Below are 16,452 nucleotides of genomic sequence, written 5' to 3' on the forward strand. Positions count from 1 at the left end.
GAGATACTATCATGGTCAAAAATAAATCCAGCAAAGGACAGGAGGAGTGGTTTGTGGTTGGCACAAAAGACAGATATATTTATTTTTCAACAACACAGAAGTACCCACAAGTACCTATACCTATTGGTAAGGTAAGTCCATGGTCAAATATCAAATGCAGTATGTTGTGTGTTTTCACTGTAATTCCAAGGGCCAGTAGAATTGCAACAAAACTGCAGAGCAGACACACAGCATTACAACCAAAAATGGAAACACTTTTTGATCTGCTTTTTATTTAGCCCAGTGCTTTGCTAGGTGTACAGTATTAAGTGTCTTACTTCTTACTTACTAATATCTTAATACTTTTGTGAAAATACTATCGTAGTCCATATCGAGTCATAGATGAGTTTCTTTTGCTTGGACTTCTATCTGGACGAGTGCACTGAAATTTCTTAATTACAATGGAGCTACTAACTCTCTCTCATTAGAGAGAGCTAGTGATGAGTACTGTCTGATCACTTAGACATCTATGGATGCCACTAACATGCACAAAATCCCCCAATTTAATTGACAGTTCTACACATGAAGTCTCTGTGATCCCTTCACCATTCACAAAGCCTTAAACTCTAATGAGACAAGGATAAGATCCCTTTACTATGATGAATGACAAATCAAGTACTCTGCCCAAACGAGAGGTCTGACAACATTATCCGTGGCTTCTCCAGAACCTTTCACACATGTCTCAAGTGCTCAGGATGAAGTCATTTGCAAAAAGCACAGAGTGTCAAATGGTGGGCATCATCCTCAGCCTCTCTGGTAGGGTCTATGCCAGCATGCTGCAGAGTGTGTCTTTTAGTTGAACCTTTAATTAAGGAGGAACAATGCAGTTTTTATCCTAGTCATGGAACACTGGACCTGGTACTTCTTGCTATTCTTTTTATCCACATCACTTCATTATTATTTTCTTTTGTCACACCTTGCTATCCTGTTGTAGAGGTGAATAAAGTGTCAGGCAGGAACATGAGTTTGAACCTGGAAATCAAAAGGATGATTCTGAATGTTGTCAGTACATATGCCCCACAAGTTGGATGTCAGTTAGAAAAGAAAAAGAATTCTGGAGTAAGTTGGGTAAAGTGGTAGAGAGTGTTCCTGGGGAGAGAGTGGTGATTGTATCAGACTCTGACAAATAAAAATGGAAAGGGCTGTTGTGAACAGATATTTCAAGGAGAGGGATGACCATAGGGTGACATTAAAGAGCAGAGGAAATGTCCAGCTCAAAATTTCAAATCCTCTTCTACTCTTCATTTTACTTTGGGGATTGATGGTCCCCACAAGTATAGTAGTATGCCAATTTTCTGTCCTCACAAAAATGTCTAAACATGTACACACACACACACACAGACACACACACACACACACACACACACACACACACACACACGCGTATAGATAGATGTGCTGTGGGGGAGATATCAGATTTTGTTAGAGGTCTGTCCACATTTTCAGTTGAGGTAAGCTGTACTGCATGATCCGAAATAGAAAGTAGAAAGGCACCACCAATTGTGGCCTTATATGTGAGTGAGCATTACAGTATTATATCAGTGACACTGTTTTATGGTGACTTGCACTGCCTTAAACTCAATTTGTATTTTTACAAGCGAACTGGATTTTGGTCCGTCTTTTTTACTGCTTTGCCTTTCTCAAAAGTAAATGTATACCAGAGTTGTATATATAGAGCAGTGCAGCTACAAATACTATCCTGAAAAAATATGTGATGTTATTATGGCAGTTGTTGAATATACCTATTAAAGTTTGGTAATAAGATTAATTTGGACATTTTAATATAAACACATATATACAGCTCTGTCTGAAGGAATATTTTTATAACTGTAAATAGATTGGATGTAAAAAGTCAATCTCAGGCATTATCAGTTTTTGACTGTGAATTTATGGTAATATTTAGCCTAAAATGTTTAACCTGCTAAAGATGCAAAATGGCATATTGTTCTACAGAGAATTTTTTAATTACCCACCCAAAGCACTGAATTCAATTGTTTCAAAAACTTCCATGGCAACACATGCTTAAAATCAAGCACCTAGGCATGCAGTCTTCTTCTCCAATCATTTATTGCAGAACGGGTCTCTCTCAGGAGCTCAGTGAATTCCGACATGGCAGCATTATAGAATACCACCTGTGCAACAAGTCCAGTAGTGAAAATTCCTTGTTACTAAATATTCTACATTCAACTGTTAGTGGTGTTATAATGAAGTGGAAGTGAATAGGAACCACAGCAACCAGCCGTGTATTGGTAAGCCACATAAATTGATAAAGCAGGGTCTCACATAGTGCACAGAGGTCACCAACTTTCTGGAGTCAGTCACTACAACACTCTAAACTTCATGTGGTCTTCAGATTAGCTCATGAACAGTGTTTATAGAGCTTCATGGAATGGGTTTCCATGGCTACGCAGTTGCACTAAAGCCTTACATAACCAGGCACAATGCAATACATAAGATGCAGAAAAGCACACTGACACTGTGGCAGTATTCATGTTTTCTGGATAAGAGATGAATCGCGCCGGTGTGAAGTTATTTTTCACGAAATGGCCTTGGCCCCTTAGTTCCGGTGAAATGTTTCAACACACCAAGACATTTTGGACAGTTTCATGCTCCTAGCTTTGTGGGAACAGTTTAGGGACAGCCCCTTCCTGGTCTAACATGATGGAGTGCCAGTGCACAAATTGGATGGGGGAATTTGGTGTGCAAGAACTTGACTGGCCTGCCAGAGTCCTGACCAAAACCTGATTAAACACCTTTGGAGTGAGTTAGACTGTGAACCAGGCCTTCTCATCCAACAACATTGTCTGACCTTACAAATATATTTCTGGAAGAATGGTTTTCTTTTAAAGGTTAACTTAACTCTGCCATCACTAATGCTGAACACAAGAAGGGAGAACACAAAGGGAAAAGTGCTGTCCTCATTTCACAGGACGATGTCCTGTAGGTATGAATCACGATTATTCTGAAGAAACTATCGTGTTAAAAATTGTATATGTGAATGTGACTTTTTTTAGAATAAAGAATAAATTAAACTCTTTACATTTCATGAAATCATAATGAAAGTGTTTATTGAATTAATACATCATACGTGGACAATTTAACAGTTAGTTCATATTTTATGAACACTGCCAAAAAGTTCCAAAAGAATGTGTCTTATTCAGCACTTTCACCCTGAAAAAAATAATGAAAGGTAAAATGATTCAACACATATTATCAACATTGAAACAATTCATTCTACATTGTAAATATAGTATCTACACTCTCTTCAATTCACAGAAAATTATTAACATAAAGCTCTTATATCAAACAACTCCATTAAACAACGGTACATTTTTTCGTAAAACAAATTACATGAATTACCTTTCCAGCATCACGGCTCTTGGCTCTCAGTTTGTTGACCTGAGATTCAGCAATGTCAGCACGTTCCTGAGCTTCCTCCATCTCATGTTGGACCTTTCTCAGTCTGGACATGTGGGTGTTGGCCTGTTCCTCCTGTTCAGTGCAACAATATGTTTTATTTAAAAACATATCTGATCATATATGAGAGATATCTCAGTTATGAAGCTGTGAATTCCATATGTAAAAATCACAAAACATTTCACTCACAGCCTCCTCAGCCTGTCTCTTGTAAGCCTTGACTTTGAGCTGTAGCTTGTCCACCAGATCCTGAAGTCTGACCAAATTCTTCTTGTCCTCCTCAGTCTGCATAAACAACAAACTGTTACTGATGGCTGAAGAAGAAACAATTTAGGAACTTAAATGTAATAGATGTTTAGGTAAATGTGTAATCACCTGGTAGGTGAGCTCCTTCACTCTCCTCTCATATTTGCGGACTCCTTTAACAGCATCAGCTCCACGTCTCTGCTCAGCTTCAACTTCAGTTTCTAGTTCACGGACCTTTAATGCCATGATAAGTAATCAGCTTTTAATAAATATTAAGAGTAGAAAGAAAATGGGTGGAGATCATGTGATGGCATCAAAGTGTTTATTTAATACTTGAATAATAACTATATATGCATATATATATGCAGTACATACCCTGGACTCCAGTTTCTGGAGCTGCTTCTTGCCACCCTTCATGGCGAGGCTCTCTGCCTCATCCAGACGGTGCTGCAGGTCCTTGACTGTGACCTCCAGGTTCTTCTTCATCCTCTCCAGGTGAGCACTGGTGTCCTGCTCCTTCTTCAGCTCCTCAGCCATCATGGCAGCCTGAAAGTATGGGTGGTGTTGGCATTATTGATCAAGCATGAACAAAAATTTAAAAGAAAAGAAGGCTTGTAAAGTACTAACTTACATCAGTGATAGCCTTTTTGGCCTTCTCCTCAGCATTTCTTGCTTCCTGAACTGCATCATCCACCTCACCCTGAACCTGGACAAGGTCAGCCTCCAGCTTCTTCTTGGTGTTCAAAAGACTGGTGTTCTGAATGAAAAAGAAACCGTTTTAATGATGTGATTCTCACTCTCTGATGTCTCAAAGTTCTTGTAAAGTAATGAATACCAACCTGAGAGTGAAGCAGTCCAACACGCTCGCTAGCATCAACCAACTCCTGCTCAGCTACTTTGCGTCCTCTCTCTGTCTGCTCCAGAGCGGCTCGCAGCTCCTCAATCTCAGCCATCATCAGACCATTTCTGCGCTCCACCATGGCGACCTGCTCCTTCATGTCTTCCTGTCCTCTGATTGCGTCATCCAGGTGCAGTTGGGCATCCTGATGACAAACAAACAAAAGATATTATCATTGTTTGCTTGGAGGTTAATTAAAAAACACAAACACACACACAATCTACCAACTCACCTTGAGCTGTCCTTGGACATTCCTCAGTTGTTTCTGGGCCTCAGCAGCCTGTCTGTTGGCATGGCTCAGCTGAATCTCCATCTCATTCAGGTCTCCCTCCATCTTCTTCTTGACTCTCAGGGCATCATTCCTGCTCCTGACCTCAGCATCCAGAGTGCTCTGCATGGAGTCAATCACCCTCTGGCTGTTCCTCTTGATCTGCTCCATCTCCTCGTCCTTCTCTGCCAGCTTCCTGTCAATCTCACCTTTCACCTGGTTTAGCTCAAGCTGAATACGAAGGATCTTGGCCTCCTCGTGCTCCAGAGTTCCCTTTAAATAAATGTAACAACTGTTACTAATGAATCTCTTAATAATATGAATTGAACAGACTAGGACTAATTTTTTTTAAGGAAAATACATATTTTGTTTTGTAATATATAAATCATTACCTCAGCTTCCTCCAGAGCTGTCTGAATTTCAGACTTCTCAGTCTCAACAGTCTTCTTGGCCTTTTCCAGCTCATGGATGGTCTTTCCTGTTTCACCAATCTGTTCAGTCAGATCTGAGATCTCCTCTACAGAGCAAACACAGCCAAGAGTTTTAGTACTTGGAGCTGATATATGCAAATGTTTTGGCCACAACAAAAGCTGTATATGAATATAAACATTAGAATCATATCCATATGATCTATAGCAAGATAAGCATACGCTGCAGGTTCTTGTTCTCTCTCTTCATGGTCTCAAGATGATCCAGAGCCTCTTCATATGAGTTCTTCATCTTGAACAACTCAGTGCTGAGAGAACGAGCCTCCTTTTGGGCTCCTTCCAGCTCTGCCTGGCTCTCCTCATACTTCTGCTTCCATTCTGCCAGGACCTAGATTAATTAAAAATTAATTAATTAAATAATTAGTTGTTGTAATGGGTGTAATTTCTCCTTTGATGACAGAGGTTATGTTTAAAATTTACTTTATCAAAGTTCCTCTGCTTCTTGTCAAGGTTGGCAGCCAGAGCATTAGCTCTCTCCACATCAATCATGAGGTCCTCCACCTCACCCTGCAGCCTCTGCTTGGTCTTCTCCAGTGAGGCACACTTGGAGTTCACAGCCTCAATGGATTCCTCAGCCTCCTGCAGGCGCTGGGCAAGCTTTTTCCTGTTGTTAAAAGAATTCTGTTTTTATTAAGGCTGAATTGGTTGGTTTTAAGTCTGAAAACCAATTTAAACAATGAAAGTATGGTGACTTACTTGGCCTCCTCCAGCTCCTCAGTGCGCTGGATAGCATCAGTCTCATATTTGGATCGCCACTGAGCCACCTCACTGTTGGCCTTGGACATTCCTCGCTGCAGCTCACCCTTGGCCTCCTGCTCCTCCTCAAACTGCTCTCTGAGCAGATCACAGTCATGACGTGCTGACTGAACAGCATGAGCCAGGGCATTCTTGGCCTGTTGAAGTGACAGTTGATTTCAGATTTTGATATTTTATTGTTGAAATCAATTTTAAAGTCTAATGCTGAGAGGATAACAGATTTAAGAGGTAAAACCTTAGAAAGATATTAGAGGATTATCTGTCTCAGAGTTACTGAGTGTCTCTGTAACTGATTAAAACTTGTCTCTGTTTGAAGTGCTGAAATTTAACAGAAGAGAGAAAACATTTCAGACCTTCACTTCCTCCTCAACGTGTCTCTTCAGTTCCTCAATCTGCTGAGTGAAGGCCTGCTTGCCCCTTGTGAGCTGAGAAACAAGAGCTTCTTTCTCCTCAAGCTGGCGACTGAACTCACCTGTAGTTAACACACATGTATTAAGCCCAGTTTGTTTCATTTCACCCACTGATTGGTTGTAGTTTTAGGTACCTGTAAATGACAAATTTCCAGACACAGACTGTTTCTTTGTTATACATCACTTACCATTCTCTGTTTGAAGTCTCGCCTTCTGGGCATTAATGTCATTCAGCTGACGAACATTCTCATCATTTTTGGCTTTGAGTTCACTTAGTTGATCCTCAAGAGTCCTGCACATTTTCTCCAAGTTGCCCTGTCACCAAGTAATGCCATATCCATGTTAACAGTTAATGAGCTGCTTTGGCGGTCCTGAAATGTAAAAAAGAAAAAATCTGTTCTCTATAAATACTGTCCGCACCTTTGCTTTAGCAACAGCCTCCATGTTGCTGGAGAGGTCATCAATCTCCATCTTGTACTCGCTCTTCTCTTTCTCCAGCTTCTGTTTGACACGCTGGAGGTTGTCGATCTGCTCTCCGAGCTCTGCAACAGTGTCAGCCTGCTTCTTACGGAGAGCTGCTGCAGTAGCTTCATGCTGCAGAGTTGATTCCTCAAGATCACGACGCAGTTTCTGGAACTCAGCCTCTCGCTTCTTGTTCATCTCAATCTGAGCAGCTGTTGCTCCACCAGCTTCCTCGAGCCTCTCACTGATCTCTTCAAGCTCCCTGGAGAGGTCTGCTCTCTGCTTCTCTACCTTAGCCCGAGCTGCCCTCTCAGCCTCAATCTCCTCTTCCAGCTCCTCAATACGAGCCTAGTTTGAAATTATTTGGATTTATCGATTAGAACCTAAACTAAACTAGGTTTTTGACTTATAATGAACAATATTCTTTATGAACACTGGTCATTAGTGTTACCTGAAGTTCTTTAATCTTCTTCTGAAGTTGAGCACCAAGGGATTGTTCATCTTCAATTTTGCTGAGAAGTTGGCTGATTTCAAAGTCCTTCCTTGGTGTGGAAGAAGTATGGTTTTACGATCATAGTCCATATGATTATTGCAATGCAGTGTGTGTAAAGAAAATTATTTACAAAAAAAGCCCTACTTCTTGATTTTCTCATCAGACTGCTGCTTGTCATTCTCCAGATCCATTATGGATTCCTGGGCCAGTTTCAGATCTCCCTCCAGCTTCCTCTTGGCTCTCTCAAGGTCCATGCGGAGCTTCTTCTCTTGCTCCAGTGAACCCTCAAGCTATAAAGTCATGTCAGTTGATTCAAGTGGTTGGAAAGACAATGATTCAATACTCTTTCCATTAAAAAGCTATATGATTATAATTTTCTTACATCATCAACTTGCTGTTCCAGCTTTGTCTTGGCCTTGGTCAGAGTGTTGACTTTGTCCTCCTCTGCCTGGAGATCATCCAGTGTTTGCTGATGGGCTTCTTGTAAGGCTTTCTTCTCCTTTGTTAACTTGGCAATGGCCTCATCCTGAGATGCCATCTCCTCTGTCAGGTTTTTCACCTAAGAATTGTACAAAGGATGTATTTAAATATAACTTAACAACTATATCTCAGGAAAGAATTAATATATTTTCATTTAGAGTCATTTTTCCTCTCAGATATAGATAAATTGAACCTTGTTTTCTGTGGCATGTTTCTCCTTCTCCACTTTGGCCAAGGTGAGCTCCAAGTCATCAATGTCCTTCTTCAGCTCAGAGCATTCATCCTCCAGCTTCCTCTTCTTAGCAGTCAGCTCAGCATTGATTTCCTCTTCATCCTCCAGTCTCTCACTTGTCTCTTTGAGTTTGGCCTCGAGCTGGATCTTGCTCTTAATGAGCCCCTCACACCTTTCTTCAGCATCAGAGAGATTGTCAACTTCCTATAATACATGTTGAACACACAAGTTAGATTATTTGTGAGTCACATTGTCCTAGTGTTTTCTTGATTGTAATTTTAACTACACTTTTAGCAAATAAATAATCAGAGGATGAGACAAACAGGTGGTCCTTTTATATCTACCTTATATACATGAACTACAGGTGCAATGTATACTTTTCTCTACTACTTACTGCAGCCACTTGAAGTTGCAGGTCATTCTTCTCCTGCAGCAGGCTGACCATCTTCTCTTCCAGTTCCTTCTTCTTAGCCAGAGCAGTAGCCAGGTCTGTCTTCATCTTCTCATAGTTCTCCTTCATGTTCTGCAACTCCTTCTCAGTCTCAGCACTCTTCAGAAGAGGCTTGATCTTGAAGTACAGTTTCAGCCATGGCCAGTTCTTGACATTCATGAAAGAACGGATGTTGTACTGGATGGAGAAGATAGATTCTCTAAAAACCAAACATGAGAGTGTTACTTTTAGTGTCGTAGGATCTTAATATGAGGAAGGAAATACAAAAGAGAATACAATAGAGTTTAGTATGATAATGTTACCTCCTCTCCATCATCTTCACAAACTCTTTCCTCATGACGTATCCTCTGCAGAGAGCCTGAGTCATGGTCACCAGCTCAGCCAGTTTCTCATCTCTCATCTCCTCAAGAGTGCCCAGCAGACCAGCTTTGAAGAACACCTATTTAATCATTGAAAACATATGTATACGTGGATATTGAGAGTTTTTTTTCAAAATGTCTATTAATATAACAAAGTGTACCTTTGTGTGCCCAAACATGTACTGTGTGTGATCCACATCAATGGAGCCAAGCAGCTTCTCTGAAGCTTTCTTGTTGTCAATGAACTGTCCCTCAGGGATGACACTGGCATTCAACACTTTGTATCTTCAAGAGAGAATCAGGTTGTTACTTAGATTTTTCTTCCATCATATTCAAGTTTGTCCTTTACAACAACAATGAAACCATTTTTCCTTTCCAATATTGTAATGTGCTGTCACCTCTGCTTGAAGTCACCATAGAGGATTCTGCTGGGGAAACCCTTTCTGCAGATTCTGATGCCCTCTAGTACACCGTTACACCTCAGCTGGTGGATGACCAGGGCGTTCTCCATAAGACCTGAGAGTCAGAAATGCATAATGTTTCAAATCTTTTCTATATTCTTACTGTCATTTTTACAGTTAATATTACTGTGGGGTACCTGGGGTCTTTGTCTCATTGGGAATCAGGCAACGGACAAAGTGAGGATGAGTGCTTCTTAAGTTGGTCATCAGCTTGGCCAGATTCTCCTGTAGATCAGCATCATTAGATAATAGGTTATTACTATTTAAAAATTAGCATTTATTTATTTATTTATTTATTTATTTATTTATTTATTTATTTATTTTAATTATAAATCGATACATACTCTGAAAAGAGCAGACACAGTCTGGAAGGAACCACCCTTCTTCTTACCACCCTTCTTGCCACCACCAGCAGCCTCTGTTTTCATAAACAGTAAATTTCATTATTGGAATTTAATGAATATTTTTCACAGTATACGTATTAGCCTGCAGTATGCACATTATAGTTATTACACAGATACATACTATCTGTACTGGACACGCTAGCTTGTGAGCACTTTTGTTTCTTACCATCAGCTCCAGCATGGGCTGCATAAAGGAAGCACATTAGTTTGTTTGAAGACTTCTGGTAGAGCTGAACAACTGAGTCATTCAGTGGGTCCTTGTTCTTGTCCAGCCAGCCAGTGATATTGTAGTCCACTGTACCAGCATAGTGAACCAGGGAGAAGTGTGCCTCAGCCTTGCCCTTTGCAGGCTTTGGCTTCTCGAAGCATTTGGTCTTGCCAAGATGCTGATCGTGCAGCTTGTTCTTGAAAGTTGTGTCAGAGGCCTTGGGGAACATGCACTCCTCTTCAAGGATGGAGAAGATGCCCATTGGCTGAGAAAATGTCACATGTCATATTAAAATTTCAAGGGAGGTAACATATGCACCCATATGTAAATTTCTTCCATAGTAGCTGTTTACCTTCTCAATAAGCTCAATGCAGGCAGCCAAGTCCATACCAAAGTCAATGAACTCCCAATGAATGCCTTCTTTCTTGTACTCCTCTTGCTCCAGGACAAACATGTGATGGTTGAAAAACTGTTGCAGTTTCTCATTGGTGAAGTTGATGCAGAGTTGCTCCAAGCTGTTGAACTGTAACATTACAAACATGTTTAACTTCATGGCAATACAGTATTTAACATTTAGCAAATGTGGTGAAATGTTTCAAGTGCTCACATCAAAGATCTCAAACCCAGCGATATCCAGCACTCCAATGAAGAACTGTCTGGGCTGCTTTGTGTCCAGCATCTCATTGATACGGATAACCATCCACAAGAACATTTTCTCATAGATAGATTTGCACAGAGCCGAGACAGCATTGTTGACCTGGCAAACAAGAATTTATAATGATACAAAACCATATGAATACAGCTATAATGTTTATAAATATAATATGATTATACAAGTCTCCCTTTTTTAAATTACCTGTGGGACGGTCTGACCTTTGGTCACCATCTCATTGCCAACCTTGACTCTTGGGTAGCACAAAGCTTTCAGCATATCAGCCGAGTTCAGGCCCAGTAGGTACGCAATCTTGTCAGCCACTGTTGGATTAAAACAAATCATTATAATACCTAATAAATACAAATACTTCAAACATTTCTCCATTATAGAAATTTTTCACAATACCCTCGGTGCCATCAGGTTCAGCCTGCTCTTCACGCTGCTTCTGCTTAAATTTCATGTTGCCATGATGCATCACAGCACCAGTCAGCTTGTAGATGCTTAACTTCTCTTCAGCAGTAAAGCCCAAGATGTCAATAGCAGTCTGTACGACACAAGAATGAAAGCAACAATTTATGTTATTTTTAAAAACACTTCATTTATAGTTAAGTATACAAATCCAAAGACAAATGCGATTTTACATCTGTTGCAATGAACTCCTCCACATCATTGATGCTCTTCACTGTGATTTCACCCTGACTGACCATTGGGTAGTCATATGGGTTGGTTGTGATCAGAAGAGCCTCTGTAAAATGCAATACCGAAAATCAGTGAGGTATTTTTAGTATATTGTTTGCAATCTTTTCAAACATGAAATGGGAAGCAAAGCCTTCAGCCTTTATATTCAGGAGAAAGACATGTTTGTTACTTTGAAGATTCTGCTTAAAAATTCTTCTTTAAATTAGCTTATGGTTAAGAATGGATCAGGTCAGAGTAAAACATCCCCTAGTTGTGTACCCCTGTCTGAGCCTGGGTTTGGAGAGTTTTGGTTTTCTTGTTCAAATGCAATTCTTCTATTCCATCATTGCCAAGTGTCGGCTCATAGGCAATTCTCATCATCGGTTGGGGTTTTCTCTTTAATACTACAGGGTTTATACATTACCATATAATATCTGATATTGTGCAAAAATTAAATTGTATTTTAATACTATAATTAAATAATTAATTAGTTAATATTGATTAATTATAATTAATACACTATATTTTAATAGTACAATTAATAGTCGTTATATACTGGTATACAACATTTAAAAATATTGTTGTTGTTATATGAACTGTCCATATATAGTTGAATTCAATTCAATCAAAGTTAGTTAGTGTCATAAATAATTAAAGTTGTCATACCCAGGAGCTCAGGCTTGTGGCCTGTCATCAGCTGATAGAAGATATGGTAGCTTCTCTCAGCAGACAACTGGAAGGTGACACGGGACTTCTCCAGCAGATCTAAGAACAACAAATTCAGTTGGAGAGTGTAGACATGTCATGTAGACATAAGGCATGACAGACTAACATTTCATGTCAAGCCTACCATTTTCATAGATTATCAAAAGAGTCATGGGAGTGATTTCAATTCTGTTACTTTACTTATTACATAATTTACTAATTATGTACCCAAGTCTTTTTTTTTTTGATGTACTGCATTGAACTAAATATATAAATATAAAATAAATTGAATTGAGTAGTTAAGAAACATTTCTAGCACAGATAAGTACAATGTAGACTGGTTCAAACTTACATGTTTCAATATCAGCTGAAGACAGCTTGCCAGTAGTACCGAAGTGAATCCTGATGAATTTACCCTAGAGTGGAAAATCTTTATTAGCATTGTCTTTTCTGAAAGCAAATAGTAAATATCTGACTTACTTTAACTCACTCTTAATTACTTACAAAACGAGAGGAGTTGTCATTCCTCACAGTCTTGGCATTACCGTAGGCCTCCAACAGAGGGTTGGCAGCAACAATCTGATCCTCAAGAGAGCCCTGCAAGAATATATTGTGTTTATGTGAGCTGAAGTTTCTATTTTATTTTTCTGTTGCAAGTAGCTTGATACTAAATAAAGAATCTACCTGCATTTTGCCAGGTGTTGGCTCAGCCTTCTTACCACCAAGAGCTGCAATTGTTGCAAAGTACTGGATGACACGTTTGGTGTTGACAGTCTTTCCTGCACCAGATTCTCCGCTGGGGTTTATGGGACACATTGTTAAATTTCAGCTTCAGTATCTTAAAGTTTTGTATAGATTTTACACACAGATTTGTAATATACTCACGTAATCAGGACAGACTGGTTCTCACGATCTAAAATAAAAGCATACAAGGTTCATGAATCCTGCTTTCATCATTTCTTTAATAACTATAAGGTTAATTAATAAAGTGCTAAGAAACTATTTATTTGCAAGGATTAATGACAACTTCAATAAACTGAAATTTAAGGTAATGTCTATAATTTGTATTAAAACATATTAACAGTAATTGACATTACCAGTAAGCATGAACTGATAGGCATTGTCAGAGATGGAGAAGATGTGGGGTGGAGCCTCAATCCTCTTCTTTCCTCTGTATGCTCCTACACATGTAGCATCATATACAGGAAGCCACTTGTAGGGATTGACGACAACGCAGAACAACCCAGAGTAGGTCTGTATCATAGACAATAAATATCATTTAAACATTTACAGATCAGCATGATACGTTCATTTTACACACAGCAAACATAGGAAAGTGAAAACTTACGTAGATCATCCATGATGCATAACGCTCTTTGAGGTTAAACAGCACAGATGGCTCATTAAGGTGGGTCATCATGGCCATGTCCTCCATCTTATCAAACTTTGGAGGGTTTCTAGGGTGGATTTCATCCTCCTTTACAGTGACCGTCTGAATAGAAAATGTAAATCAGCCTCAACTTTTACAATTACACAGTGCATATTAAACACATGAATTAAGTACATAGATTATTCATCTACCTTTCCGTCGTCTGTCTCAACAGTGGCTTTACCACCCTCCTTCTTGGTAAGTTTGCCCTTGACATACATCTCATCAGGAACAGTCACAAAGAAGGCCGTCTTGGCATCAAATGGAGCAGTCTGGGCTTCAATCCTCTCCCTCTCTGGCTTGCGGAGGTAAATGGCCGCCGCGCCATACTGCTCCATCTCCGCGTCAGTGCTCATGGTGGCACTTTAATCAAGACTGAAAATATGATCGATTGAAAAATAAATCATATGTTTGTTATGCAACCCACAATTAATCTCCATTGTTTTGGTTTTATGGAATTTACCTCAGCTGATGCAAACAGAAATTCCTTGGTATCCTGTGATCCTGTGTATGTCAAGGCACTATAAAATAAGGTTAAAGGTAGATTCATGCACTTTTTATATTGACTTGTAGATTTTGTAAAAGACTTTAAGAATATATTTAAAAACAAAATGTTCACAAAAATGTATCAGTGTGTAAAATAATTTAAGTAACTGATTACTAAAACAAATAATCTATTAACTCACAGCAGAGACATGGCAGAGGAAAATGTTGACTCTACTCACCTGCCTTAGAAGCCTTTCAGTTAGAGCAAACACTCAGAGCTCCTGCTTTTATACACATCGGATCTGCTTCCTCAGCAACTGCAGCTCACTAAGTTTGGTCAGGATTCTCTGACACCTTGCTGATAGATATGGTCAAAAATAAGCTAATGCGTCATTTTCTACACATCAAATTACCATTTTACAGAGGATTTTAATAATAATACGTACAATAATAAATGTATATACATTTAATTTCTTTATTTTATTAAAGAACAAATTATATGCAATAATAATGGCAGATTAATTACATTATACTTAAATGGCATCAACTCAAATCTTTCTTTTATTAAAACTATTTTTACAATCAATATAATTATGGTTCTTATTTTAAAAAAAAACAGTATTAAATGTCATTTGGTTCATATTTCACTGAAAGTATATAAACTGCATTTTTAGGAGATCAGTAATGCCCACAAAATGTCTAAAGCAAATTATAATACTGTATTGCATGGTTTGTAGATTATTTATTCAAATAAATGTTGAAGGGAAACAGATATTAAGTTCACATAGCTTATACTAAGCACATGCGTGTCCTGTTAATGTAATATCACAGCCAGTAATGGATTTAAATTTGGAGAAGTCTTGAAATGTCACTGGTGTTCTGTTACAGAGCATAGAAATCTCAGACATCGGAAATAAAATTCATGGTAAGACTTTCTGTTTATGCCAGACAGGTGTTGTATATCTCCTGGGAAATACATAGGTTTGAATTTTTGATGTATTGAGTGAGTGCTAAATGATTTACAGAAGAGAAACCCTGTGGTTAACTTTCATTTCCAAGTTTTGCATGGAGTTGGCTTAATATTTGCCATCTTACCAGCAGCTTGCCAGCTTATTTGAAAATAAATCCAGCAAAGGGAAGCGATTTGTGTTTGGCACAAGAGAAAGATGTATTTATAGGACACATTTAGAAATGATATTAACACCATAACCCAACATAAGCTTAATCTTAATTTATGTACTTTCTTTCTCTCTTTTTATTGTTTAATATTCATATTTAATTTGCTAAAAAGTATGGATTTATAGATAAGGGATAAAGTACAAGATGTTGTGCATTTTAACTATAACTCTTGGAATCAGGCAGCAGAGCAAAAAAAAGAAAAAAAGAAATTGCAGAGTAGACACATGTGATTAAGGAGGAGCTATAACCAAAACAGGAAAACAACTGACTTCATCTGCTTCCTTTTAGCCCTGGCATTACAGAAGAGCATGACTCCCTTCCGAACCATTGTATAAATGACCACTTTGCTATCACTTGCTACCCATACAGGCACTAATATTTATGTAATATATATTTGATTGAACCCCGACCACCCCAAATAAAAAAAAATTGTAGGCAGACTTTGTCAGATACTGACCATCAAAAATCATCATGGTTAGATTTATAAATGAATTTAAATACAGTAAATACAATACAGAGATAGAGTTAAAATAATTATTGTGAGTTTGAGAAGGGAGAGGAATAGCAAGGAGTGAAGTCAAGGTTTTGCTGAACCATCTTAACTCCTTCCCTACTCTTTCTTCTTTGCTTCCATGATAATTCTTAAATTTGCTGGTCATAATGTAATGCTATATGGTTCTTTTACAACAAAAGACAAAAGATTGTAGGTTTTCTTTTCTTATCAAAGAACAGTAAGTACAGATGATGTAGTTCCTGTATGTTATGCAACCCTTCATAGAATCATAATCAGCAGGATTAAACAACAAACATCCATGAGTGCATCAGGAAGATGGCCACAACTAATAGTGTACTTAGTGAATACGTCAGGCAGTTGAAACCCAAAAAAGAAGAGGAACAAGAACAGGAACCACCATGGAAGGATGGCGCCTGCCTTCTACCTTTGTTAGAAGAATTGGCTGATATCAAGAAATCCTACCAATGGCTGTACATAACTGGACTGAAATATAGCACAGAGGCACTAATCATAGCAGCACAGGAACAAGCTCCTGGCACAAGAGTCATAGAGACCACACTAAAGGGTGGATCAGAACCCCAGTCAAACTGAATCGCTGGTCGCCTGTCATCCCAGATAGCTGCAGTAAATGTTTAGACGAGAAGGGCACTCTTTTTCACTATGTATGGAGCTGTCCAAAATTACAGCAGTACTGGAAATCAATCACGCAAACTTTATCTAAGATTGTTGGAGTA

General features: G+C 38.8%; 1 protein-coding gene and 1 pseudogene across 2 annotated transcripts; both read right to left on the bottom strand.

The window, feature by feature from the left end:
- Positions 1–3,090: 3,090 nt before the first annotated feature.
- Positions 3,091–4,248, bottom strand: LOC146711597 (uncharacterized). The gene is made up of 5 exons (XM_085454496.1): positions 4,078–4,248; positions 3,832–3,936; positions 3,646–3,741; positions 3,400–3,531; positions 3,091–3,210 (listed from the first exon to the last, which is right to left on the bottom strand). Exons 1-5 carry the CDS (start codon positions 4,240–4,242, stop codon positions 3,193–3,195), a joined length of 516 nt encoding a protein of 171 aa, XP_085310622.1. The 5' UTR covers positions 4,243–4,248; the 3' UTR covers positions 3,091–3,192.
- A 76-nt stretch (positions 4,249–4,324) lies between these two features.
- LOC146711598 (myosin heavy chain, fast skeletal muscle-like) lies at positions 4,325–14,325 on the bottom strand (annotated as a pseudogene). Its single transcript, XR_014920184.1, has 35 exons — positions 14,265–14,325; positions 14,003–14,060; positions 13,692–13,914; positions 13,459–13,602; positions 13,208–13,364; positions 12,996–13,023; positions 12,615–12,906; positions 12,463–12,526; positions 12,072–12,170; positions 11,369–11,472; positions 11,133–11,271; positions 10,929–11,047; positions 10,680–10,829; positions 10,425–10,595; positions 10,031–10,337; positions 9,805–9,878; positions 9,598–9,685; positions 9,398–9,515; positions 9,161–9,284; positions 8,943–9,079; positions 8,584–8,839; positions 8,151–8,393; positions 7,860–8,036; positions 7,622–7,767; positions 7,436–7,526; positions 6,943–7,332; positions 6,711–6,837; positions 6,466–6,584; positions 6,053–6,249; positions 5,777–5,960; positions 5,519–5,684; positions 5,261–5,385; positions 4,833–5,141; positions 4,542–4,745; positions 4,325–4,459 (listed from the first exon to the last, which is right to left on the bottom strand). The product of XR_014920184.1 is annotated as a myosin heavy chain, fast skeletal muscle-like (transcript).
- Between the last annotated feature and the right edge of the window lie 2,127 nt (positions 14,326–16,452).

Source organism: Copadichromis virginalis, linkage group LG4, assembly GCF_057382275.1.
Source record: "Copadichromis virginalis isolate Kocher_CV1m ecotype Utaka linkage group LG4, C_Virginalis_male_GT1.1, whole genome shotgun sequence".
Taxonomy (NCBI): domain Eukaryota; kingdom Metazoa; phylum Chordata; class Actinopteri; order Cichliformes; family Cichlidae; genus Copadichromis; species Copadichromis virginalis.